This window comes from Scyliorhinus canicula, chromosome 1 (assembly GCF_902713615.1).
Source record: "Scyliorhinus canicula chromosome 1, sScyCan1.1, whole genome shotgun sequence".
NCBI classification, from domain to species: Eukaryota; Metazoa; Chordata; class Chondrichthyes; order Carcharhiniformes; family Scyliorhinidae; genus Scyliorhinus; species Scyliorhinus canicula.
The window spans coordinates 175,625,833-175,653,462 of NC_052146.1; the positions used below are offsets into that span (position 1 = coordinate 175,625,833).

The 27,630-nt window shown below is 53.8% G+C and overlaps 1 protein-coding gene across 4 annotated transcripts in view; it reads right to left on the minus strand.

The window, feature by feature from the left end:
- The window catches only part of LOC119969490 (protein unc-93 homolog A-like), a 150,972-nt gene that overhangs the window by 37,864 nt on the left and 85,478 nt on the right, over window positions 1-27,630 (minus strand). For 3 of the 4 annotated variants that reach the window (XM_038803189.1, XM_038803176.1, XM_038803199.1), the window contains exon 4: window positions 1,491-1,625. The exons of the other annotated variant lie outside the window; for it this stretch is intronic. In XM_038803189.1, the coding sequence (XP_038659117.1) occupies window positions 1,491-1,625 (135 nt within the window). The remainder of the gene's footprint in view (window positions 1-1,490; window positions 1,626-27,630) is intronic. 4 annotated transcript variants of the gene reach the window in all.

Consider the following 27,630-nt stretch of genomic DNA (forward strand, 5'->3'; position numbering starts at 1 on the left):
TCTGCATCAATAAAGCGAGGTGCAGCTCGCCTAGGCTCCGACATCCTGCCCGACAGATTCTGTGGTCGCCCGCGCCTTTTTACGGCGTCGGGCGGCGTCACATGGGCGGGTTCGTGTCGTCGTCGCGTTCCGTCGTCATCACGCACGTAATTGACGCGGCCGCGCTGCTAGCCCATTTCCAGGAAGTGAATCGGTCGGGAAATGAAGCCTTCGCGACCGTCGTAAAACGGTCCCGATTTTTACGACCGTTTGCCGACTTTCCGCGGGTGCGGAGAATTTCGCCCTTTATGTTTTCTTTTGGTGAGGAGACCAGAATTAGGGGCCAAGAATATAAGATAGTCATCAACAAATTCAATAAGGAATTAGGAGAAACTCCTTTATCGAAAGAATGATAAGAATATGAAACTCACAACAAGAAATAGTTGAGGAGAATAGCAATGGTTAACTTATGAGGGTCGGGAGTGGGGGGGGGGGGGTGTTGGGCCAGTGATTGAGGGGATAGTTGGGAGTCCAGTGGAAGGTAGGGTGGTCAGGGGAGGGTGTGGAGTAATCGGGGTGGGAAGGGAGATAGTTTGGGGGGTAGTTGGAGGGGTAGGGGCAAGGTAGGAAGGTGGAGAGTAGTCGCAAGTCCAGGTCACAGCAGGGGGAGGGATGGGTGCAGTCCGTACCATAGTTACCCAGGAGTTAGAAGCGGTTTCAATCCTTCTAACTTTTCCTGGGTAACTATTCTAACAATAATAATCTGTATTAGTGTCACAGGTTGGCTTACATTATCACTACAGAAAATTGCTGTGAAAATCCCCCATTCGCCACTTTCCGGCGCCGTTCGGGTACGCTGAGGGAGAATTCAGGATGTCCAATTCACCTAACAAGCATGTCTTTCGGAACTTGTGGGAGGAAACCGGAGCACCCGGAGAAAACCCACGCAGACACAGGGAGACCATGCAGACTCCGCACAGACAATGACCCAAGCCAGGAATCGAACCTGGGACACTGGCACTGCGAAGCAACATTGCTAACCACTGTGTTACCGTGCTGCCCAGAATAGAGTCGGAATCATCCAAAGCCTCTGATATAAATCAGAGTTTCATATGATGCCAGGTGCAGGGTAATTGCCCAATGGAAGTTAAACTTCTCGTATGAACTAAAATGAGAAGAATCTCCAGGTTTACAGTGAAGCCAATGCAAGCCGGAAAAACATCACTTCATCTTCTGAATAGGCATGTTGCAGTGGCTTTCCTGGTGGCGTGGGGAGAATTCAATGGGAAGTCCCATTGATAGCAACGGGACCAAAAGATCCTACCGCTGACCAATAGTGGGTCATCTTCCACGCCGAGAAACCTGCCTCGCGCAGGGAGGCCAGAGAATCTCACCACATAATTGTGTTTCTCTCTCCACAGATGCTGCCAGACCTGCTCAGTTTACCCAGCATTTACTGCTTTTATTTCAGATTTACACTTTTAGATTTACTTCAAATAATTATTACTTACCAGTATAAATTCCTGAGAGGGTGTGGATTGTGGACATTGCATGCTGAGCCGATGTTACATTGCGAGTTATCTTCAGGTCATCTTGTGGGCAATTGTTGGGTCCACAGTACGCTAAAATATCGTCAGTGATGTTAGCTGAAACCAAAGAATGTGATTGACTAGATGCCAGAGCACAAATTCAAATTTTGTTGCAGGATCCTGACTTTCTTTGTTATTATGTCATTGCATATTAACAAAAGAGCATCAGCAATTTTGAATATGTTCGTTAGACTTATCTATATAAATTACAAATACAGTCACAGTTTATACCTCATAAATCGTCATAGAAGTTAAATTAATATTGTGAAGCACATATGACTTTTTGATGTGTTAATTTCTTTGAATGCTTCTGTGCAACTTAAGAAGAGATTGTACCTAGAATCTGACTTCAGTATAACCTTAATTGACTGAATGCAATTAAAGCTATCAGTGATTAGAACTAGAGTTAGCATCTTTAGCCAAAATTACAGCCAAGGGCTTTGATATTGCAGAGAAATTCAGCTGTGCCTGAAAGTACAGAATTGATGCTGGGACTTCATTCTATTGGACAAGGCATGCAGCCAGTGCTTTGTGTACTGGTTATTAGTCGTGTAAGTGCTTGGAGAATTGGGAAATTGGGTGTCCCTGACGTCACTTAAAGTAACCAGCTCCTTCTAAAGAAGCTGCAAACTGGCCACAAATAGAAAGGAATGCTTGTGAAGATTGAAATGACGACAGAATCTGGGGATTGGATGTTTAAGCTTTCCAATGCCACATTGGAGGCCCTAATCCAAGCAGTGGACAAGACTTGGGCGATACGGTTTGCTCGGAGTGAGGGCAGAAGGAGAAAGCCTGAGAGAAAGCAGCGCGAGAGACCGACAGGTTAAAAACAGTGTCAGGGAACGGCAAAGATTCTGGTGAGAGTATTAAATGCCACCTAGAACGAAAACTCTTTTACCTCAGTAGCCTCCATGCCAAAACTAAACTGACCACCATAGACACACATGGTCTACAGATTACAGATGACTGCAGTGCCATTACCCGTTCTGAACCATATTTGCAAGCCTCTTGATCTCTTTAATTCTAAAACCAAGTTCATATATCAACCCACACCTGGTCAGTCCAATATTTCACCTCCAATATATATTGATAGAGAGAGTCAGGAATATGTTGAGCACTTCCCATATCTTGGCATTCATTTCTCTCAAAAGACCAAAACTAGATCAGCTCAACCCCCTCAGCCTTCTACATACTAAAGCAGTGAATAAAGACCTCAACAAGTCAACAAAAGTCCTAGGGCACGATCTAACAGAAAGATTTCTAAGTGTCATTTGTGGTGAGTTTTGCTTGGAGTGTCCAACGCTATCTAATGATACTAAGGGTGTTATTCTCCCAAAAAGGAACAGGGCGAAATTCTCCGCACCCGCGGAAAGTCGGCAAACCGTCGTAAAAATCGGGACCGTTTTACGACGGTCGCGAAGGCTTCATTTCCCGACCGATTCACTTCCTGGAAATGGGCTAGCAGCGCGGCCGCATCAATTACGTGCGTGATGACGACGGAACGCGACGACGACACGAACCCGCCCATGTGACGCCGCCCGACGCCGTAAAAAGGCGCGGGCGACCACAGAATCTGTCGGGCAGGATGTCGGAGCCTAGGTGAGCTGCTCCTCGCTTTATTGATGCAGACGTCGAGGCGCTGCTCGATGCCGTGGAGCAGAGGAGGGGCATCATCCGCCCGCGGAGAGGGCATCGCCAACCTGCCAGCACGGTACGCCAGGCCTGGCGTGACGTGGCTGCTGCCGTCAGTGCTGTGGGGCAGACCCCTCGCTCAGCAGAGCAGTGCCGAAAGAAGCTACACGACCTCACCAGGTCTGCCAGGGTAAGTGCCATGAGGGTGCCCCCTAGTCACAACCATCCCTCCCCCTTAACTGCCCGGGGGGGGGGGGGGGGGGGGGGGGGGGAGAGGGATTGGGGCAGAGTTATTTGAGGGTGGTTCACAAAGTTGTCACAGACCCAGCGCTCTGGCCCCGAGGAGAGATGCAATCATCTGATGACAACTTGCCCCCCCCAAACTGTGCCAGTATCAGAACGGACTGCTGATACCTACCGTTTTGTAATGATCTACCTATGTTCCCTCCCCCAACAGGCCAAGGCCGGTCATAACCACCGTGAGCGGCACAAGACTGGAGGGGGTTCGCCCAACATGCACCCCCTCAGCACCTTTGAACAGAGGGCACTGGACCTTGTTGGGGGGTCTACCACCCGCGATATCGCGCAATGCGAGGTTGGCGGAACTGCAGCAAGTGAGACAACCCTCCCAGACAAACACCCCCCCCCCCACCCCCCCCATCCTCTGTCCCTTCACACACCCTGCCCACTGGGACACCTCCCCATCCTCTGTCCCTTCACACACCCTGCCCACTGGGACACCTCCCCATCCTCTGTCCCTTCACACACCCTGCCACTGGGACACCTCCCCATCCTCTGTCCCTTCACACACCCTGCCCACTGGGACACCTCCCCATCCTCTGTCCCTTCACACACCCTGCCCACTGGGACACCTCCCCATCCTCTGTCCCTTCACACACCCTGCCCACTGGGACACCTCCCCATCCTCTGTCCCTTCACACACCCTGCCCACTGGGACCGTCCAGCGGCCTGCCGAGCAAATCGAAATAACCCGTCTCATTCTCTTCCCTAGGACGTGATGCCGAACGACCAGGGCCGTCTGGCTGCAGACGGAGACAGGAATCTGCCGCCACCTCACCCGGGGCCTCACAACAGAGGGTGCCCGATCAGCGGGCAGCCCTATCCGCCCCAACCCAATCTGCGGACCAGGACGCACAGAGGGTTCGAGGTCCACCACCACCACCAGAAATGGCCAGGGACAACCCTCCTGTCGCTGAGCAGCCCCACACCATGGACGAGGACCTAACCATTGAGAGCGTCGGGCTTGCGGCACTGCTTTCTCCCACCACATCCATCATCCCAGAGATACACACCCCGGCGGGCCTATTTAGTGATGAGTCTCCTGGGGCACAGTCTGGTTGGCACATCACAGATGAGCAGGTACAGCAGGTGGAGGTCGGAGCAACAGAGGGCCCGGACTCGCGGAGGCCAGACCAGGCCCAGGATGCAGCTGGCTCCCAGACGTTTTCGGAGTTCCTGGAGTTTATCAACCCACCCGCACAGCCGATGCCTCAGGAAACCCAGGGAAACAATGACGGGATGAGGGCTTCCTTCCAGACTCTGCAGACGCTGTTAGAGGAGTCGAACCGCGTCCAAGAGCAGGGAGTGGTGCCGCTCATGGCAGAGACCCAGTCCGACACCGCACGGGTGGCATCCGCGGTGGAGGCAATGGGTCAGGTTATGCAAGACGTTGGGGTTAATGTGCACGCGTCATCCTCGGCCCTGGACAGGGTTGCCCTCTCACAGGCAGCAATGTGCCAGAGCCAAACCGACATTGCCGGCGCCCTGCGGGCCATGGCCGAGTCTCAGCAGGTCATTGGCCAGTCGCAGCACGCCATGGCACAGTCCCATCAGTCGATAGCACAGTCCCAGCTGTCAGTCGCGGAGACCATCAACCGCCTGACACATGTGCTGGATGGCGTCGTGCACACACAGGTTGAGATCGCACAGTCCCTGGCGGGAATGTCTAACTCCCTGGACTCCGTCTCTGCAAACCTTCGGATCCTGGTGGATACCGTTGCAGGCCTCCAGGACTGGCAGCGCCAGGTGTCGGTGGTGCGACAGGGAACCTCCCCGCTCGCACCTCTGTCCCAAAGTGAGGCCCGGGGGCCACCGGGCTCCCCGAGGGAGGAGGAGGTTTCGGGGCCCGTCCCATTAACTCCATCACGGGACGTCCCGGAATTCTCGGCCTCCCCCCGTCCCATCCCTGGTGCATCGGGTGGGCAGCAGGCAGAGCAGGGTGGCACAATGTCACCCGAGACGCCCGCAGAGCAGCCTGGCCCATCAAGGCCGGGTCGCCCCAGGAAACGCATAGCCAAGGAGAAACGAGTCGAGGGGGGCGATTCGCAGCAATCCTCCTCCACTCCTGCTGTATCATCTGGGGATTCACTTAGACGTAGTGGTAGGGCCCGTAAGGTAACTAAGATAGACACTGAGTAAGTTGGCACGGGTGAAGGGCACAGTTTAGTTGTAGGGGCTAGGGCACCTGTAAATAATTGTTAATATTAAACGCACTGTTCCACCTTACTTGTAATACCGTGTGATTGTTCCACAGCCACAGGAATCGTGATGGTGACCGAGTGTCGCTGGGGGTGACGGGTGGTGAAACCTCGGTGCCGGGTGTGCAGTCCCTGCCCCTACCCCCCTCCCACAGCTAGCCCACGCGGGCACGTGATGGAGTGTCAGTGACGAACTCAGCGGCCACCAAGGTGGATGGTTCAGCTATTGCCATGGGTCAGACTCTCTCTAACGATTCTGAGCTCACAGCTCTTCGCAGAGCGGGCTGTCATCATTCCACATGGCACTGATCACACCCGCTGACACAGCCATCAATGTTGTGCCATTCCGTCTGTACCCAGTGATAAGCGTCATGTCAAAGTGGAGCAGTGTACACTGAGGGGGGGGGGGAGGTTGTGGTGGTGGCAGTTGTGTGGTGACCCTCTGCATGACTAGCGATGCAGGTGGTGGTTTGGTGTTCATCGGGGACGTCACATGCGATGCGTGAACCGTGCTGCCACCATGGCGTCGCGTGCCCGCCGTCCTTGCCGGGTCCGTCGTGCCACCTCCTGGACATCACCAGCACCTGGGTCGTGTCTGCGTGCTGCGCCCGCCACTCCGCCAGCGTCCTCCTCCTCCTCCTCCTCCTCCTCCTCCTCTGTGCTGGCACCACTGCCACTAGCTTCTCCCTCCGCCTCCTGCAACAGGTCATCTCCCCTCTGCATCGCGATGTTGTGCAGCGCACAGCAGACCACTACAATGCGAGCGACCCTGTCGGCCTGGTACTGCAGGGCCCCTCCGGAGCGGTCCAGGCACCTGAATCTCATCTTCAGGAAGCCAAGGCAGCGCTCCACCACACCCCTGGTTGCTGCATGGGCCTCGTTGTATCGTGTTTCCGCATTGGTCTGAGGCCTCCGTATAGGCGTCATCAGCCAAGACCTCAGCGGATAACCCCTGTCACCTAGCAACCAGCCCCTCAGCCGGGGGGGACGTCCCTCAAACATCGCAGGGATGAACGACTGCGCTAGTATGTAGGAGTCATGCACACTCCCTGGGAACCTTGCACAGACGTTCATGAACCTCATGTGGGGGTCGCATACCACCTGGACATTAATGGAGTATGTCCCCCTCCTGTTTGTGAACACTTCCTTGTCCACAGCAGGTGGGCGCATGGGGACGTGAACACAGTCGATTGACCCCTGAACCCTCGGTATCCCGGCCACACTGGCAAATCCACGGGCTCGTGAGTCTTGACTTGCTCGGTCCTCGGGAAAGGTGATGTAGCGATCGGCGATGGCATAGAGGGCGTCGGTCACATCCCGGATGCACCTGTGCACCGATGACTGGGAGATCCCAGAGACGTCCCCGCTCGGAGACTGGAAGGAGCCGGTAGCATAGAAGTTCAGAGCGACCGTCACCTTGATGGCTACCGGGATCGCGTGTCCTCCCCCCGTTCCACGTGGGGCGAGGTGCGACAGGAGTTCGCAGATATGTATCACCGTCTGCCTACTCAGCCGGAGTCTTCTCCTGCAGGTGATGTCCGGCATTGTTAGGAAAGAGACCCGGACACGGTACACCCTCGGCTTTGGTCGTCGCCTCTGACGCCGTGGCTGCACCCTCACTCTCTCATCTTCCTCTTCCTCTTCCTCCTCCTCCTCCTCCTCCTCCTCCTCCCCCCCCTCCCATGCTGCTCGACGACTGGCAACTCCTCGGCCCTTCCCTCTGCTGCTGCAGCTGGCCCTGCAGCCACTGCGGGTTGTGGGTGTGGATGCTGCTGCATCTCCAAATCCAGTAGAGCGGCCCCAACCACTGCGCAGAACATAGCCGATCTGTTCCCATGCATCGTGCTAACCTACAGAAGGGTGGTAGGAGGCAGAGAAACGGGACATGTTAGACGGACGTTAGTCGGCACCTCGGCAGCCGCCAGCCATGGGATACCAGTGTGTCCCGGTGGCCTGGTCGCGCTGCTGACACGCGGTCAGCCTAACCCCTGGTCACTTTCTGCATCCAACAGCCAGTAAACTATGGCCTCCTCACGGGTGCGTCAGTGGCCTGTGGCCGGAAGCCACAGGGGAACCAGCGGCCGTGTCCTCGTCACCTGCACACCATGGCATGCTGGCAGACATTTTGTTACGGGGTTGGACGGCTCACTCTCTACCTAACCCCCCCCCCTCCGTCGCCCCCCACTGCCTCCCCCGTCTCCCCCACTGCCCCCTCCGTCTCCCCCACTGCCTCCTCCGTCTCCCCCACTGCCCCCTCCGTCTCCCCCACTGCCCCCTCCGTCTCCCCACTGCCTCCTCCGTCTCCGCCACTGCCTCCCCCGTCTCCCCCACTGCCCCCTCCGTCTCCCCCACTGCCTCCTCCGTCTCCCCCACTGCCTCCCCCGTCTCCCCCACTGCCCCCTCCGTCTCCCCCACTGCCCCCTCCGTCTCCCCCACTGCCCCCTCCGTCTCCCCCACCTGCCCCCTCCGTCTCCCCCACTGCCTCCTCCGTCTCCCCCACTGCCCCCTCCGTCTCCCCCACTGCCTCCCCCGTCTCCCCCCCACTGCCTCCTCCGTCTCCCCCACTGCCCCCTCCGTCTCCCCCACTGCCCCCTCCGTCTCCCCCACTGCCTCCCCCGTCTCCCCCCCACTGCCCCCGTTCTGGACCCCCTCCCGTTCCCAGGGATGCCTTCCCCGTTGTGGCCAGACTCGAGCGGTGCGCTGAGCGGTGCGCTGAGCGGTGCGCAGAGTGGTGCCCTGACCTCCTCCAAGCAGTCGTCAGCCAGGCCGACTGGTTGACGAAATTAAAAAGCAGGTGTGTTTCACGACGTCCAAACAGGGCGCCATGACTTCGGGACTTTGGCCCATCCGGGCCGGTGAATAGCGGAAGGGCTCTCAGTGGCGAATCTGGTCGTGTCAGGGGCGGGAAGGAGGCGTTTGTCGGGAAACGCGACTCCGACAATTTGCGGGGTTCGGAGAATAGCGGGAGGGCGTCGGAACAGCGTCGCCGTAAAAATTTCCGACGCCCGCTATTCTCCGAACCGTCGTGAGTCCGGAGAATCGCGCCCAAAGTCCCCGAGCGAGCACATTTAGCTGCGTGTTTCCTGCCGCTCTCACAGTGCTGAGAAACACAGGGCTAATCAACATAACTCGCATTGAATAAGGGGCCTGAAGGGGAATGTGCGGCCGAGGCTGCACATAGCCCAGTCGTGTACAGTGTGGAGCTCCACTCACCTGAATTCCCAATTGTAGCGAGAGATCAGAGCATCATTTTTCAATAGCGTCCCGATCTTCGAGGCCCCCAAACTAATCCCCGACCTTCTCCCCAATCCAAACACATTATGGGAGGATGGGTGAGTCCCCCCTGCACCCACCCCCCAACACCCACACAGGGCAACTGTAACCCAATAGCATGCACAACACTTTATCAGTGCCAACTTGGCACCCTGGCAGTGCCGATCTCACCTGGCAGTGCCATCCGGGCAATTTGGCAGTGCCGGACTGGCACCCAGGTGGCACTGCCAATGTGCCAGGCTGGCACTGCCAAGGTACCAGGCTGGCATCAGCAGTTCCAGCTACCACTCTGCACAGAGGGCATCCACTTGGGGGCCTCCGATCACCTGGGAGACCTCGCGTCTGGCCTCCGTTTGTGGAGATTAGCACTGAACAGCACTCACCCGAGGTCTCCAAGCGCAGGAGTTAGATCCCACGCCTTGGGTAGATCCCAGGAATGCATATTAGAGTGAGACAGCTAGTCTTTAATATGCAAATTATCCAGAAAGTGATTCCGCCCACAACGGGCAGGCTTACTTCACATCGTTCACGCGAGGCTTGGTGAGCCAGGTAGATCCCGGAAGTGCGATCTACTGGTTGCATTTTGCACACAACTCAACCGGTAGAGCCTGCCCTTAGAATTTTTTTCATCACCTTCAAGCTGAACTCCGAGTTCAGATCGCAATTTTGAAAGTTGCCCTCATCTCTAAGTAAGCATGTGTGTGTCCACACCACCCACTTTTGGGCAATGTCAACGCACACACACATGGGCATAACCCTACACCCCCAAATGAGGACACCCTATTTTGGGTTCCTGGGCCCCCCTGTTCAGGCTCCCCACACCCCCTTACAGACATTTCCCCCTCCACGCGTCACCACCCCAACCTCCCAGAGGCCGCTCCTAACATGCCCTGCACACCCTCCCTGAACCTTTTTATCCCCTCCTCTCTCCTTTCAACGGCATGGCCCCCCCTCAGACCCTGACCCTTGACAGTGCCATCTGGGCACCTTGGCAGTGCCAGGGTTGTAATGACAAGGTGCCATCTAGGCAGTGCCAATGTTCCAGAGGGAGGGCCAAGGGACAATCTGCACTGTCCCTGACCCCCCCCAGGGGCCTCTGATGGCTTGGAAGACCCCTTAGCTGCCGTTTCGCCTGGTCCACATTTGTGTGGACCAGTACTGAACGGCGCCCCGCTGAGGATTCCCTGGAGAAGACGTTAGAGGCCAGAAGGCCGGTTGATCCCAGGTGAGTGTGCCCTAGTAGGTTTAAGGCCTACTTATGCGAGTATGGCTTGGTCCCATTAATTCTAGTTGGACTGCCTCTTGGGACTTGGGCAGATCCTCGCGAGGCGCAGTGGCTGCTGGGAAGCCTGCAGGAAGCTTCAGCATCTACCAGCCACACCGCACTCCTGCTCGGGCATGGCCGGTAGATCGTGCCCCTAATGTACAGAAAATTTGTCATCATCAAACTCCTGTACTGCAGCGAGACATGGACTGTGCATCAGCAACACATAAGAGCACGAGAAAATTATCACCAGTAATGCCTACACCTCGTCCTCTGGATTCATCAAGTGGCAGTTAATCAAATTGTACTTGAAGCCCTTCTACAAGTATTCATGCAAAATCCCTGCAAATTCAACTTCAGATGACTACACACCGTCCAAATCGCCGAAAAGTGTCTTAAATAGCTAATGTTCCAGGGAGGACCAAGGAAACACTTTAAAGACGCTCTGAATCTGTCTTTGAAACAAGGCAGTATTGACATTGATGACTGGAAGAAGCTTTCTACCAATCGTTCAAAGTGGTGACAACTTTTCCATCAAGATGCATCACAATTTGAGTCACAGAATCTGAATGATGAAAGCATAACATCAAATTACTGCGGATGCTGGAATCAGAAACCAAAGAGAAAATGCTGGAAAATTTCAGCAGGTCTGGCAGCATATGTAGGGAGAGAAAAGAGCTAATGTTTCAAGTCCAGATGACCCTTTGTCAAAGCTCCGAATGATGAGGCAGATCAGCGGCAGAGAAAGAAAAAATAGGAAGAAAAACATGCACCCATATCCCACTACCTTATTGACATTTTGGCTCATATGCACATAGATCGGTTGGTTGAGAATCAGCCTGTTCATTCACATGAAAACTTAAGGCAGAAACCCATGGCCCTGAGTAGACATCATCCTCAGATTGAGAGTCGGCCACGACTGCTAACAGGTGCAGATGTGGAGTGGTAATCACCGAGTGATGATCAGATTACCAGTGTGCAGGAAGAGGTGTCAGAAGCAGAGAGGTCAGTGTACAGTCCTCCAGATGAAGGACTGTCCTGTGGGTGGCAGATTGGTAACTCGAGGCGGTTAATAGCTGTCCCGAGCACCTACCGCTCCAGCCATCTGGACACCATCTCTGTAGCAGAGCAATCAGAATAGGAGTGTGAGGGATTTATGTATTTTGAGGAATCTCACTGTCTTCTGAGATCTCGGTCCCTCAGCCAGATTTAAAAAAAATTCATTTTGTGAGATGTGGGCATCGCTGGTTGTGTTAGTCACCACTGTTGTATTATATTGTATATACTGCACTGCATACAAGGGTATTATAGTAAGGCCCCTGTACTACAGGTAGGGGGGTAGATCCCTGCCTGCTGGCACCGCCCAGTAGGCGGAGTATAAATATGTGTGCTCTTCGAACTGCAGCCATTTCGCCAGCTGCTGTAGGAGGTCACACATCTCTGTGTAATAAAGCCTCGATTACATTCTACTCTCATCTTGTCGTAATTGATAGTGCATCAATTTATTACACAGAGATTTTACAACGATGGATCTCTGCATCAAGCCTGATCGCCTGCAGCTGCACCCAAGCAGACGACGCCAAGTCGGCCGTCGCACATTGGCTAGCTTGCTTTGAAGCATACATCGGGTCTGCGCCAGACCCAATCTCAGAAGCACAGAAGCTCCAGATTCTGTACACGCGGCTGAGCTCCGATGTCTTTCCCCTCATCCAGGACGCGCTGAACCTCACAGAGACCATGGCGCTACTGAAGGAGAACTACGCTCAGCAGACCAACAAGATCTATGCCAGACACCTCCTGACCACGCGGCATCAACTTCCCGGTGAGTCTGTGGAAGATTTCTGGCGTGCTCTGCACGCCATGGTGAGAGACTGTGATTGCCAAGCAGTTTCAGCCGCTGAACATTCGAACCTGCTGATGAGAAACGCGTTCGTTATGGGAATAGGGTCGAACTACATCCGTCAGCGCCTCTTAGGGGCCACGCTTGACCTCGCGGCGATCAAGAAACTAGCGCTCCCGCTCACAGTCGCCTCATGCAACCCACCTGTGTATGCCCCCGACCACACGGCCCACCCTTCCTGGGCATCGTGGACCCCGCCAGCGGCCACCCCATTGTGAACCCCATCAGCGACCGCCCCGAGTCAACCCCACGCCTGCGTCGCGCGGCAGCCAACCAACCCCGGGGGACCCAAGTGAGACTTCTGTGGACAGACAAAACGCCCCCGGCAGGGCTGCCCGGCGCGCAGCCCATTCTGCAAGGCCTGCGGCAAGAAAGGACATCTCGCTGCAGTGTGCCAGGCCCACTCAATCGCCGCTATTGTCCCTGCACACCCCACGTGCGCCCAGTGGATGCCGCCATCTTCCTCGCCTCAGACCACGTGCGGCCCGCGGGCGCCGCCACCTTGCTCCCCTCAAAACACGTGCGGCCCGTGGGCACCGCCACCTTGCTTTCCTCACAACCAATTGGCGCCACCACCTTGGCTGCCCCAGGACACGTGCGGCCCGAGGGCGCCGCCATCTTGCCTGCCCCAGGACATGTGCGGCCCATGGGCGCCGCCATCTTCCCCGCCTCAGGACCCCTGCCTGTCGGGCACCTCATCAGGCCGCTCATTGCCTGCAACCACCGACGACCAGCCGCGTCTCGCCTCCATCCTGATCGACCAGTCCCGACCGCACAACCTCGCGACTGCGTCGACAAAGGTGAAGGTCGACGGGCAGGAGATATCCTGCCTTCTGGACTCCGGGAGCACTGAGAGTTTCATCCACCCCGATATAGTAAGGCGCTGCACTCGCGGTACACCCCGTTAACCAAAGAATCTCCCTGGCCTCCGGATCCCACTCCGTGGCGATCTGGGGGTACTGCATCGCCACCCTCACCATCCAGGGCATAAAGTTCAGCGGCCTCCGGCTCTACGTCCTCCCCAACCTCTGCGCTGCCTTCCTACTCAGCCTGGACTTCCAGTGCAACCTCCTAACCCTGAAATTTGGTGGGCCCCTACCACCCCTTACTGTGTGCGGCCTCACGATCCTTAAGGTCGACCCGCCTTCCCTGTTTGCAAACCTCACTCCGGATTGCAAACCCGTCGCCACCAGGAGCAGACGGTACAGCGTCCAGGACAGGACCTTCATCAGGTCTGAGGTCCAGCGGCTGCTGCGGGAGGGTATCATCGAGGCCAGCAACAGCCCCAGGAGAGCCCAAGTAGTAGTGGTGAAAACTGGGGAGAAAAACAGGATGGCCGTTGACTACAGTCAGACCATCAATCGGTACACACAGCTCGACGCGTACCCCCTCCCATGCCTATCTGAGATGGTCAATCAGATTGCACAGTGCCGGGTCTTCTCGACAGTGGACCTGAAATATGCCTACTGCCAAACTCCTCAACCTAACTTACAACAAGGAGAAGTGTGTGTTCAGCACGAACCGATCAGCCATCCTCGGCTATGTGGTTCAGAACGGAGTTCTAGGGCCCGACCCCGATCGCATGCGCCCCCTCATGGATCTCCCCCTTCCCCACTGCCCCAAGGCCCTCAAACGATGCCGAGGGTTCGTTTTGTACTACGCCCAGTGGGTCCCTAACTATGAGGACAAGGCCCGCCCACTCATCCACTCCACCGGTTTCCCACTGACGGCCGAGGCTCACCAGGCCTTCAACCGTATCACGGCCGACATCGCCAAGGCAGCAATGCACGCGGTCGATGAGATGCTCCCCTTCCAAGTCGAGAGCGATGCATCAGACGTCGCTCTGGCCACCACCCTCAACCAGGCAGGCAGGCCCGTGGCATTCTTTTCCAGCACCCTCCATGCCTCTGAAATTCGGCACTCCTCCATCGAGAAGGAGGCCCAAGCTATCGTTGAAGCTGTGCGGCACTGGAGGCATTACCTGGCCGGCAGGAGATTCACTCTCCCAACTGACCAATGGTTGGTTGCCTTCATGTTTGACACACAGCGGGGTAAGATCAAAAATGATAAGATCTTGTGGTGGAGGATCGAGCTCTCCACCTTTAATTACGAGAATTTGTGTCGCCCCGGTAAGCTCAATGAGTCCCCCAAAGCCCTGCCCCGAGGTACATCTGCCAGCGCAAAAGCGGACCAACTCCAGACCCTGCACGACGATCTCTGTCACCCAGGAGTCACCTGCTTTTATCACTTCCTTAAGGCCCGCAATCTGCCCTACTCTATCAAGGAAGTCAGGGCTATCACCAGAGACTGCCAGGTCTGTGCGGAGCGCAATCCGCACTTCTACCGGCCAGACCGTGCACGCCTGGTGAAGGCCTCCCGCCCCTTTGAACGCCTCAGCATGGACTTCAAAGGGCCCCTCCTCTCCACCGACCGCAACATGTATTTTCTCAATGTGGTCGACGAATATTCCCGATTCCCCTTTGCCGCCCCATGCCCCGATTTGATGTCTGCCACCGTCATCAAAGCACTCAACACCATCTTCGCTCTGTTCGGTTTCCCCGCCTACGTCCACAGCGACCGGGGATCCTCATTTATGAGCGATGAACTGCGCCATTACCTGCTCAACAGGGGCATTGCCTCGAGCAGGACAACCAGCTACAACCCCAGGGGAAATGGGCAGGTGGAGCGGCAGAATGGGACGGTCTGGAGGGCCGTCCAGCTGGCCCTACGGTCCAGAAATCTCCCGGCCTCCCGCTGGCAGGAGGTCCTCCCCGACGCACTTCACTCCATTCAGTCGCTGCTGTGCACTGCGACTAACGAAACCCCCATGAACGTCTCCTTGCCTTCCCCAGGAAGTCCACCTCCAGGGTTTCAATCCCAACGTGGCTGGCAGCTCCAGGACCCGTTCTCCTCCGCAAGCACGTGCGGCTCCATAAGGCGGATCCGTTGGTTGAGAGGGTACTGCTACTCCAAGCAAACCCGCAGTACACCTACATAGCGTACCCCGACGGCCGCCAGGACACAGTCTCCCTCAGGGACCTGGCAACAGCTGCGTCCGCACACACCCCCACCTCTGCCCCGGTGCCCCCTCCCTCCCCCCAGCGCACCCCACCACAGCCCCTGCTCCAGGACAATCCGTCCTCCCCTTGGTCCCACCCGGGGATGAAGAGGATATCGACATGCTCCCGGAGTCACCGACGACCAAGCCGACGCCTGATTCGCCACCAGCACAACGGCGCTCTCAACGACGGATGAAGGCGCCCGATCGTCTAAATTTGTAACCTTCTCTGAAATTTTAAAGACAATCTGTATGTAAATAGTTTTCCACTGCCCCCCCGGACTCATTTTTAACAGGGGGTGAATGTGGTAGTCACCACTGTTGTATTATGTTGTATATACTACACTGCGGTAAGGCCCCTGTACTACAGGTACGGGGATAGATCCCTGCCTGCTGGCTCCGCCCAGTAGGCGGAGTATAAATGTGTGTGCTCTCCGAACTGCAGCCATTTCAGCAGCAGCTGTAGGAGGCTACACATCTCTGCGTAATAAAGCCTCGATTACACTCTACTCTTGTTTCGTTGTAATTGATAGTGCATCACTGGTTAGGCCAGCATTTATTGCCCATCCCTAGTTGCCCTTCAGAAGGTGGTGTGAGTTGCCTTCTTGAACCACTACAGTGTTTGAGGTGTATGTATGCCCACTGTGCTGTTAAGGAGAGAGTTCCAGGAATTTGCCCCAGCGACAGTGAAGGAACGACGATATATTTCCAAGTCAGTGTGATGAGTGACTTGGTGGGGTTCCCAGGTGTCTGCAGCTCTTGTCCTAGATGGTAGTGATCGTGTGTTTGGAACCTTGGTGAAGCTCTTATGAAGCTCGACCTTGCGGAAACCAAAAAGCTAGCGCTCTCGCTTACGGTCGCTTCACGGAACATCCAGGCCTACGCCCCCGACCGCGCGGCCCACCCCCCCTTGTGCATCGTGGACTCCGCAGACAGCCGCCCCATCGTGGACTCCATCAGCGACCGCCCTCAGCCAACCCCACACCTGTGCCGCGTGGCAGGCAACCAATCCCGGAGGACCCAAATGTTACTTCTGTGGGCAGTCCAAACACCCCCGACAGCGCTGCCCGGCCCGGAGCGCCCTCTGCAAGGCCTGTGGCAAGAAGGGACACTTCGCTGCGGTGTGCCAGGCGCGCTCAGTCGCCACTATTGTTCCGGCTCGCCCCACGTGCGACCAGTGGGCACCGCCATCTTCCCCTCCTCGGACCACGTGCTGCCCAAGGGCACCGCCATCTTGTTCAACCTGCAACGCGTGCGGTCCGTGGGCGTCGCCATCTTGTTCCCCCAGGGCCAACGGGAGCCGCCATCATGTTTCCCTCACGACATGTGCGGCCCGTGGACGCTGCCATCTTACCCGACCCAGCACCCATGCCACCCGGGTACCTCATCCGACTGCGCGTAGCCTGCAACTGCCGATGACCAGCCGCGTCTCGCCTCGGTCGCAGTTGACCAGTCTCGTCCACACAATCTGGCAACTGCTTCAACCAAAGTGAAGGTCGATGGGCACGAGATCTCCTGCCTGCTGGACTCCGGGAGCACCGAGAGCTTCATTCACCCTGAGACGGTAAGGCGCTGCTCCCTCGCGGTACACCCCGCTAACTAGAGAATCTCCCTGGCCTCCGGGCCCCACACCGTGGCGATCCGGGGGTATTGCATCGCCACTCTCACTGTCCAAGGCGTGGAGTTCAGCGGCTTCCGCCTCTACATCCTTGCCAACCTCTGCGCTGCCCTGCTACTCGGCCTGGACTTCCAGTGCAACCTCCAGAGCCTAACACTGAAATTCGGCAGGCCCCTACCACCCCTTACTGTGTTCGGCCTCGTGACCCTAAAGGTCGACCCACCTTCCCTATTTGCAAACTTAACCCCAGATTGCAAACCCATCACCACCAGGAGCAGACGGTACAACGCCCATCAGGCTTTCATCAGGTCCGAAGTCCAGCGACTGCTTCGGGAAGGCATCATCGAGGCCAACAACAGCCCCTGGAGAGCCCAAGTGGTAGTGGTGAAAACTGGGGAGAAACACAGGATGGTCGTGGACTACAGTCAGACCATCAATAGGTACACGCAGCTCAACGCGTACCCCCTCCTACGCATATCTGATATGGTCAATCAGATTGCACAGTACCGGGTCTTCTCAACTGTGGACCTGAAATCTGCCTACCACCAGCTCCCCATCCGTAAGGCGGACCGCCCATACACTGCCTTCGAGGCAGATGGCCACCTTTACCACTTTCTTAGGGTTCCCTTTGGCGTCACACTCCAAAGGGTTCCCTTTGGGGTCTCGGTCTTCCAATGGGAAATGGACCGAATAGTTGACCGGTACGGATTGCGGACCACTTTCCTGTACCTGGACATTGTCACCATCTGCGGCCACGGTCAGCAGGACCATGACACCAACCTTGCCAAATTTCTCCACACCGCCACTCTCCTCAACCTAACCTACAACAAGGAAAAGTGCGTGATCAGCACGAACCGCTTAGCCATCCTCGGCTATGTGGTCCAGAACGGAGTTCTGGGGCCCGATCCCGACCACATGCCACATGCCTCCGCATGGAACTCCCCCTTCCCCACTGCTCCAAGGCCCTCAAACAATGTCTGGGGTTCTTTTCTTATGACGCCCAGTGGGTCCCAAATTATGCGGACAAGGCCCGCCCACTCATTCAATCCACTGTTTTTCCCCTGACAGCCGAGGCACATCAGGCCTTCAACCGTATCAAGGCCGACATCGGCAAGGCCGTGATGCACGTGGTTGACGAGACGTTACCATTCCAAGTCGAGAGCGACGCATCACACATCGCTCAAGCCGCCACCCTCAACCAGGCAGGCAGGCCCGTGGCATTCTTTACACGCACCCTTCATGCCTCCGAAATTTGACATTCCTCTGTCGACAAAGAAGCCCAAACCATCATTGAAGCTGTGTGGCATTGGAGGCATTACCTGGCCAGCAGGAGATTCACTCTCCTCACTGCCCAACGGTCGGTTGCCTTCATGTTTAATAGCACACAGCGGGGCAAGATCAAAAATGATAAAATCTTGAGGTGGAGGATCGACCTCTCCACCTACAACGACGAGATTTTGTATCACCCCGGTAAGCTCAACGAGCCCCCCGATGCCCTATCCCGAGGTACATGTGCCAGCGCACAGGTGGACCGACAACCTCTGTCACCTGGGGGTCACACATCTTTACCATTTCATCAAGGCCGGCAACCTGCCCTACTCCATCGAGGAAGTCAGGGCAATCACCAGAGACTGCCAGGTCTGCGCGGAGTGTAAACCACACTTCTACCGGCCAGACCGTGCGCGCCTGGTGAAGGCTTCCCGTCCCTTTGAACGCCTCAGAGTGGACTTCAAAGGGCCCCTCCCCTCCACCAACCGCAACACGTACTTCCTCAGTGTGGTCGATGAATATTCCAGATTCCCCTTCGCCATCCCATGCCCCGACATGATGTCTGCCACCGTCATCAAAGCCCTCAACACCATCTTCGCTCTGTTCGGCTTCCCCGCCTACATCCACAATGACAGGGGATCCACATTCATGAGCGATGAGCTACGCCAGTTCCTGCTCAACAGGGGTATCGCCTCGAGCAGGACAACCAGCTACAACCCCAGGGGAAACAGGCAGGTGGAGAGGGAGAATGGAACGGGCTGGAGGGCCGTCCAGCTGACCCTACGGTCCAGAAATCTCCCGTCTTCCCGCTGCCAGGAGGTCCTCCCCGACGCCCTGCGCTCCATTCGGTCGCTCCTGTGCACCGCGACTAATGAAACACACCATGAACGTCTCTCTGCCTTGCCTCGGAAGTCCACCTCCGGGGTGTCGCTCCCGACTTGGCTTGCACCTCCAGGACCCGTACTCCTCCGTAAACACGTGCGACTCCACAAGGCGGACCCATTGGTGGAGAGGGTAGAGCTACTCCACGCCAACCCACAGTACGCCTACGTAGCGTACCCCAACAGCCGCCGAGATCCAGTCTCCTACAGGGACCTGGCTAGTTCCACACACACACACTAATCCGGCCCGGCGCCACCCTCCCCTCCCCGGCGCACCCCACCGCAGCCCCCACTCCAGGACTATCCGTCCTCCCCCTGCCCACACCCGGGGATGAAGAGGATTTCGACACGCTCCCGGAGTCACCGAAGACCAAACTGACACCGGAGTCGCCGCCAGCACTGCGGTTCTCTCAACGGCAGATCAAGGCTCCGGACCGACTAAATTTGTTACATGCAAGCATTGGTGTACTCCCCCCTATGCCTCACAGGCATTGTTCTCACTGGCATTGGGGCACTCCCCATCTCATCACACATAAAAGGAACCTCCCATTGGGGCTCATGTCGTTCATCAGCCGGGGGCTATATCTTCCTGTGCACCCCTTGTGTAGTCATCACAACTAGCTGGGTGGGATGATACATTGATGGTGGAAGTAGCGGTGTGATGCCTGCTAATCAGATTAAAATATACTATAATTTACGCTAATCAGGCTCACGCCTGGGTGTGAACCTGATTGCATCATTGGAGGGGGGCTTGGGAAGATCATGTTCAGAATTCTCAATGGCACAAATCCCATTTTTGTCCTCTCGCGAGATCTAGCAGCCATTACAAGATTTGTGCCCAAGGCTAGCATGGCTGTTAAATCGAGGATGATGTTTCCAATGCCATCCCCTTGGTCTCTCCACTGCCCTCCTCTGCCATTTAAGTTACCATTTGCACTCTCGGAATGTTCCCATCATGCAAAGCACTTGTATCAGCAGATTTCTAGCTGTGGCAGCATCCTGCATGGACTTCTCATCCCGTCAACAGTGATATTGTCTCTGGGGTACCTCGTGTGGACCTTCATCCTCCCTCTTCTCTTCCTCCTGAAATTCTTTCTTCTCTTCTTCTCCTTGTGTTGCTCCTTATCTGAGGAGAAGTTCTTTTCATCACAGTTCTCCTTGTCCTGTACCAAACCCTTTCTCTTTGCCAAGGTATGGATCATGCAACAAGCTACAATAATTCTCAGAAACTTTTAAACTGCGTATGACCCAATGGTCTGGGCATTAGTGACTCAGTGGATGCACCTGTGATGTGCCACACAGCTTGGCTGTGGTGCCTTGAAATTAGCTGCTGGCAAATATATTTAGGTCACAGTGACCTTCGATGTCACTGGGAATGTATGTTCCTGGTGTCCCCATGGTTGGAGGTCTTCTTGTAGAAGGATGTACGCTCAGCCACCACTTCTCAAGCAATACACAGCCTCCTCTGGCATTGTCTCTCACTCATGTTCAAGAAAGTGATCTGTTGCTGCAGATTCTTTCAGTTTGGTACTACCTCCTTCAACGCCTCATTGTAAGCATCTTACTTCCTCCTGCCGTTGGACCATGCACGTCGTGAATGCTCAAATTCATGATGGCACAGTGGTTAGCACTGCTGCATTACAGTGCCAGGGACCCAGGTTCGATTCCGACCTCGGGTGGCTATCTGTGTGGAGTTTGCACATCCTCCCAGTGTCTGCGTGGGTTTCTTCCGGTTGCTCCGGTTTCCTCCCACAGTCCAAAGATGTGCAGGTTAGGTGGATTGGCCATGCTAAATTGCCCCTTAGTAGCCAAAAGGTTAGGTGGGGTTACAGGGATGGGGTGTGGAATTGGGCCGAGGTAGGGTGCTCTTTCGGCGGACCAGTGTAGATTCAATGGGCTTCTGCACTGTAGGGATTCCATTCTATGACCAAAGATCATTCTATGACCATTGAGCAGACGTGCTTTTTAAGGTTCGCATTTTGTACCACAGGAGACAAAATTATTGCTTGTCAAGAATAAAGCATTTGCTGCATCCTTTATTATGGCAACTCTGACATCAGCAGATGTATATGCAGGGTCATGACCCAAGGCCTTTCGGCTCAAGGAAAGGCCACAAGAAAATAACACCATAAGACTATAAGACATAGAAGCAGAATTAGACCACTCAGCATATTGAGTCTGCTTCGCCAATCAATCATGGCTGATTGAACCATTCAACACAGGGCAGAGAAGAGAAGTGCATTTTGCTGCCAAATATTTAAAGATTCCAGGTTTCCCAACTTCATTCTTCCCTCCATTGGGAGACAAAAATCAGCTCCATATCTTTGTGGTGAAAGGAGGGAGGGAAGGATTCTGGGTTATGCCACATGCAAGACCTTCACTTTTGAATTCAATGTTCTCAAATGTCCCTCCAACACTGTTAAATACAAATAAGTAGAATCCATCCCGCGATACACTGCCGTAGCCTAAACATAACGGACATATTTCAGAAACAACAATCCCACAGAGTAACTGAGCAACTTTTCTACAGAAATAAAAGTGAAAATTATGGTCAGTGATGCATAATGCACTCATACCAAATTCCTTTGGTTGCTTCTTTTTTAAAAGAGGTTGTTGCTTGTTCTGGGTGAGTGTGCTTAACACTCAATTTGGCTCTGTTTCGTTACTTGGCTCTGGAGTCATCAGGTATCGTTAAGATACCGCCACAAGTTTCAAGGTCAAGTTTAAAGCAATAAAACCATACACCAATTAGTAAGTTCAAACAACTGAGTTTATTATAATACAATTATAATACTACCCATGCACACGCTAAGAGGATTAAACTATTCCTACCACTAAATAAACCAATACTTATCTCGAAGGGAACTGCCGGATCAGGGGACAAGGCCTCTTGCTCTGCACTGATCCGCAGACTTCAGGTTGATACGGGTTAAAAAGGGGTCAGGAGTGTCTGTCTCTGGTAGCGATCGTTGTGAGACTTACTTGCTGGCGGCTGCTGTCCCAAACCTCTCCTCTCTCTCGTTCAAGGTCTTCTTTGGCAAAAGCTGGTCGAGGGGCTGGTCCAGAGAGGAGGGCTGGTTAAGAAGAACAAACTAAGTGTGGGACCTGTCTTTTATAGGTCCCACGGCTTCGCACCCTTTTGGGCGGACTCTTTTCCTGCTGGGAATTGATTGGGTCTCTTCCCAATCGATATGTTTGAATCCCCCCAATACTGAGGCTGTTCCTTGGCTACTGGGCAGGCCTTCAGGTGCTTTGTTTTTGAACCCCGCTGGTGCCGGGGTGTCTGGTTTCCCATACACTGTTGCAATCACTTCCCCATTTGTGTCCATTGTCCCTGGGATCGTTCCATTGCTATGTTAACTATCCCAGAGATTGCCTCATTAGTATGCGGAATGTTCGTTTCGGTGCTGTCTGCTCTCTCAGCAGACAGAATACACATTGGCTTGGTGCAGCCTGCTTGTGCTGTAAACATTGTCCATTTTAACCTGCAAGCTTTGCGTTCCTTTTGTATTTAGGGAATGGCCAACTTCGGTGGCTACACTCCCTCCTTGTGATCCTCATGAGAAATCATGAAGGGTCACCAAAGTACGGTGTCTTTGGGTCCCCTGACCTCAGCGAGTTCCATGGCTTCTATCCTTTCCTCAACTATGGCAAAAAAATTTTAACTAACAATTTCTGATTGGCGCTATGTCAAAGGGGACATGCATTACCAATTGGAATCAGGAACCTCTAACTATCCTCAATAAACTACTCTCATCTCATATTTAAACATTCTACAACATTCTAAACCCTTAATCATTCATACAACAGTATCATTACATTTCATTTTCTGACTCGGCAGTCGAGCTCAGAGCATTATAATACATCCGCAAAAGTCTTTATTTACAGATCATATCAAAATTAAATCCTTTATTACACATCAAGGGGTTGGGGGGATTGGTGGAATCCGAAAATGGGGGATTGTACTCTGTACACTGTTGAGGCACGAGAGCGGTGGGCTCTCCTTCTCCATTTCCTCATCCTGAGGGTTTGGACTATAATACAGAGAACTGCAATCACCAAAAGTGATTCTATGACATACGACAAGGAGTACCATGTCAGAAATCTGGTACACCAGGTCGGGGTACTGTTACCATTGACTGGGCTGGGGGTGATCTGGGTTTGGGAGAAGTTAGCAAACGTTGTACTGTGGGAAAGGGCGTCCGTGTCCACGCGCAACCACACAGATGCCACAATAGCTAAAAACATAGCAATTGGAGTGGTCTTCAGCTTCTCTGACTCTTCTCTTCTCTTCCTTCCTGGGATCTTGCTGTGCTGTTGCTTCGGTTCCTCTCCGAACGTGCGAAAGCTATGGAATCAAGCATATTATCTGTTAGTGTTCAGCTTAATATCTTGACTTTAAGTATATCTGTCCTCTTGTCCCAATTTTCCCTTTAAGGTGTTAACCTCCATGTGACTCCCTCATTTTTATTTTCAAAAACGGATTTAGGACCAGATATATACTTATCTATTGAACCAGTGCGAGCCGTCTCGCAGAGTGTTGCAATTTACCATCCCAAATGTTCCTGGATGTAAATAGCATATGGAGTGGCGGCCGAAGGGCTACCTTAAACAAAATGAAACCAAGCTTTAGAAATGAAAGGTCGAATGAGTTGCGTATGGGCCGCGACGGGTAAGAGTTGAATGGGATCCCCGGGTAGGGCATACTGTGCTGTACCCGAGCTTAGCTGACCAAAGGGGTGGTCCTCAGACAGGGCGGGTCCTCAATGCCGTTTCTCCACTGCCTGAGCAACCTGAAATGAACGGGCAAGAATGTAGTCATAGTGGAATTGCAGCCTCTATTCCCGGAATAGAGGGGCACCTAAAAAAAAGGGGAGCCAAGATGCTCCTAGTGAAAAGTTGAGCTGGGCTCCAGACATTTCAGCTGAGTCAAGTTCTCAGAAATATCTGCGGACAAGCTAACGTGCATGTGAGGTGGTCACAAGCTTTTCGGCTGAAAAGCAAGTGGCCAATCTCCAAATCAAACATTTAACATACAAATATACAAACAAACATATGTGCAGGTTCCATCAGAAAAGACAGCGCTTCTCTCAAGCGGTTCCTCTTTTTACATCATCTGGACACCTCACTTCTCATCATTCTCTGCGAACAGGGTCGCAAAGGGGTTGCCGTGTCGGGAGTCAGAAATCAAGTCATCCTCTTCTCCCGGATCCCATACCCTTGTATGGATCAGGCATGCAATTTTCGCATTGTGTGACCGGGGGTCACTCTCATCGTTTCGGACAAGTCTCCAAGAATTGTCCCTGTGCCAAATCGTGGGGTCTAAATTTGAAGGAGCGTGGTCGGGGTTGTCAGTATTGGGTGGTGGATTTGGGTGTGGGTCTGGATTTTTAATGTAAGTGATCTCCATGGGGTCACTGGAGTCGGGCCGAAGTCGCTGAAGTGGGGGCTGTAGGGTGGAGTGCTGTGGCTGTCCTCAGTCTCACTGTCACTGTCTCTGCTGTGGCAGCTTGTGGGCGTTCCAGGGCGTGTCCTGGAGTCAGTGGGCGGAGTCGAGGTCGAGTCCGATGAGGAACTGGTCTGTGAGCGGGAGGGTGGAAATGTGTCTCTTGTGGGCGGGGCGAGGTGTTCTGCTGCGTCTAGCAGGACATGGTGCGAGTGGTTTGACTGTGTTCCATAAGCCTTTAGCTGGTTAATGTGGAACCACACAGTCTTACCGTTGGGGTACTTTATCCTATATACCGAGGGGCTGATTTTGTCCGAAATTGAGTACGGGCCGGAAAAGTTTGGTGCCAGAAATGTGCTGGGGTTATACACAGATAACATTACCTGTTGCCCAACCTGAAATTCTGTGGGGTGGACATTTTTGTTGAAACAGGCCTTGCTCTGTTTCTGCCTTTTACCCAGTTTTACTGCGGCTGCTAACTGAGCAGACCTTACAGTCTTAACTAGTTGTTTAACTGCTTTCTCGTGTGTGAGGGCCGTCACTTCTGGGCTGGTCATGTCGAGTCCTAAAAGGAATTCTGATCCTTTCATAGGGCGTCCGGTCATGAGTGTGTGTGGGGTGAAACCTGTAGATGCTGAAACAGTGTTTCTTATGAACATAAGAGCGAATGGGAGCACTGAATCCCAAGTCGAATTGTTCTCCTGTACCATCTTTCTAAGGGTCGATTTTAGAGTCCGATTCATGTGTTCTACTATCCCGCTTGACTGGGGGTGATACGCAATGTGAAAATTCTGCTTGATTACGAATATGGTCAGGACGTTCTTCATGACCCGTCCTGTAAAATGAGATCCCTGATCTGATTCTACACTTCTGGGGAGTCCCCATCTCGTAAAGATGTGGTGGGTCAGGATCTTTGCAGCTGTCTTTGCTGTGTTGGGGCGTGAAGGGAATGCCTCTACCCATTTGGTAAAGGTATCTATGACCACCAGAACATATTTATAGCCATTCCTGCAAGGGGGCAATGGACCTATAAAATCGATCTGGAGGTTTGTCCAGGGGCCATTAACGGGGCGAGTGTGGCTGAGTTGTGCCTTCTTTGAATACCTCTCCGGGTTATTCTGCGCACAAATTAAACAATTCCCAATATAGTGGGTAACATCTTGTCTTAAGTTGGGCCACCAACAGAGTTTTCTAAGGTGTGTTGTGGTAGGGTCGATCCCTTGGTGTCCATGACTATCATGGAATAAGGCAATCATTTGATTCCTGTCCTTTTCAGGAACCACGTACAATTTGTCTTTTATGATCACACCCTCATGTGTGGTCAAAGCGTGTTTGAATTTATCGTACTGGGCCACAAAGTTTCCTTTTAAAATCTCCCGGAGATTTTCGTCATGCTTCTGCGCCTGTACTAAATCTTCTATTTCTGTCTGTGAGACCTGAACTGCACTCACAGAGGCGCTAGCTGGTGCGCTAGCTGGGGGTGTCCAAAAATGACCTCGCCTGGAACCTGCTTTTGCCAGTGCGTCAGCTTTTACATTTCCAGGGGGGGATGATCGATGGTAGCTTCTAACTTTAATAATGCCATACGTCCTATCCTTTGCCTTCTCTAGGATATGGAGGAGTAATGGGGCTGATGGAAGGGGCTTCCCGTCCGCGGAGACAAAACCTCTTGTCCTCCACAGGGGTAGAAAATCTGTTAAACTGTTACAGACATATAAACTGTCCGAATATATGTCTGCTGGGCTGGGGAACGAATCTGGGTGGTCCACTATATAAGCAATGGTCGCGAGCTCTGCTGCCTGCGCGCCTAAGTGACCTGGTAGTTTTAGAGATATCTCCTCTAATGCGCGTCCCTGCGCATCTTCCACATAAATCCCACATCCAGTGATGCGTTCTCCATCTAGAACTGTGGATGAACCGTCCACATATATCTTCAATGGGGCACATGTGTGCTGGGGGCTCTGGCTTGAATTCCCTATCTTCCTGGGGGGGGGGGCGTTTTGGCAATGAAGGGTCCTGTGTTGTGTAGGGGTGCTACCATCTCGCAATCATGGGGTTGTCCTGGATACTGTAGGTTGTCCGCTAAAAATGTGTGTGTTTTGGTCCATTTAACTGCTATGTCCCATCCTTGTAACAGAGGTGTCCACCTAGCTGCTCTTATCTGGCTCACTGAACCGTCCTTCAGTCGACCGTCTAAAAGTAACTGTGTGGGGGTGTGTTCGGTCAAAATGGTCATGGGATTGAGTCCGGTAATGTACGAGAAGTACTGAACTGTCCAAAATACTGCTAGTAGGTGCCTCTCGCAGGCTGAAAATCCTTGTTCTACGGGGTCTAAAAGTCTGGAGGCATAAGCCACTGGTCGTAGCTGCTCGTGCCGTTCCTGAAGGAGCATGGCTGAGAGGGTCAGATCGGTGCTAACTACCTCTATTGCATAGGGGGAGAGTTGGTCTGGAACTTGTAGCGCGGGTGCTGCGCTGAGGGCTTTCTTTAACTCTTCCACAGTCTCTGTATGCTGCGGAAGCCATTCCCAAGGAGCTCCTTTCTTAAGGTGGTCTGAAAGTGGGGCTGCCTTGGTTGCAAAACCATCGATATGGTTCCGACAATACCCAACCAGTCCTAAAAACGACCGGGGGGCTGAAACATTCTGGGGAAGGGGCAATTTGACGATCGATTCAATTGTTTTGAACTCGATCTCGCGTTTGCCGTGCGTGATGCCTGTACCCAAATACATCACTTGGTTCTCTAATATTTGGGCCTTTCTGGGGTTAACTTTACATCCAATACTTTGCAATAGTTCCAGGAGTTTGGACAGAAGCGTGATGTGCTCTGCCTTGGTATCTGTCTGCAGTAATAGGTCGTCCACATACTGTACCAGACATTCGGGTCAGGAAAATTTTGCTAGTCCATTTGCCAGCTGTCGGTGGAAAATGGAGGGGGAATTGTGGAATCCTTGTCGGAGGCATGTCTACGTATACTGCTGTCCTTTAAATGTGAAGGCGAATTTGTACTGGCATGCCTTTGCCAATGGGATTGACCAGAAGCCGTTGCTAATGTCCAATACCGTGAAATATTTGGAGTGGAGTCCCTGTTTGAGCATGGTCTCTGGACTTGTTGCTACCGTGGGGGCTACTGCTGGGGTTACTTTGTTGAGTTCCCGATAATCTATGGTCAGACGCCATGATCCGTCGGGTTTCCTCACTGGCCAAATAGGTGCATTATTAGT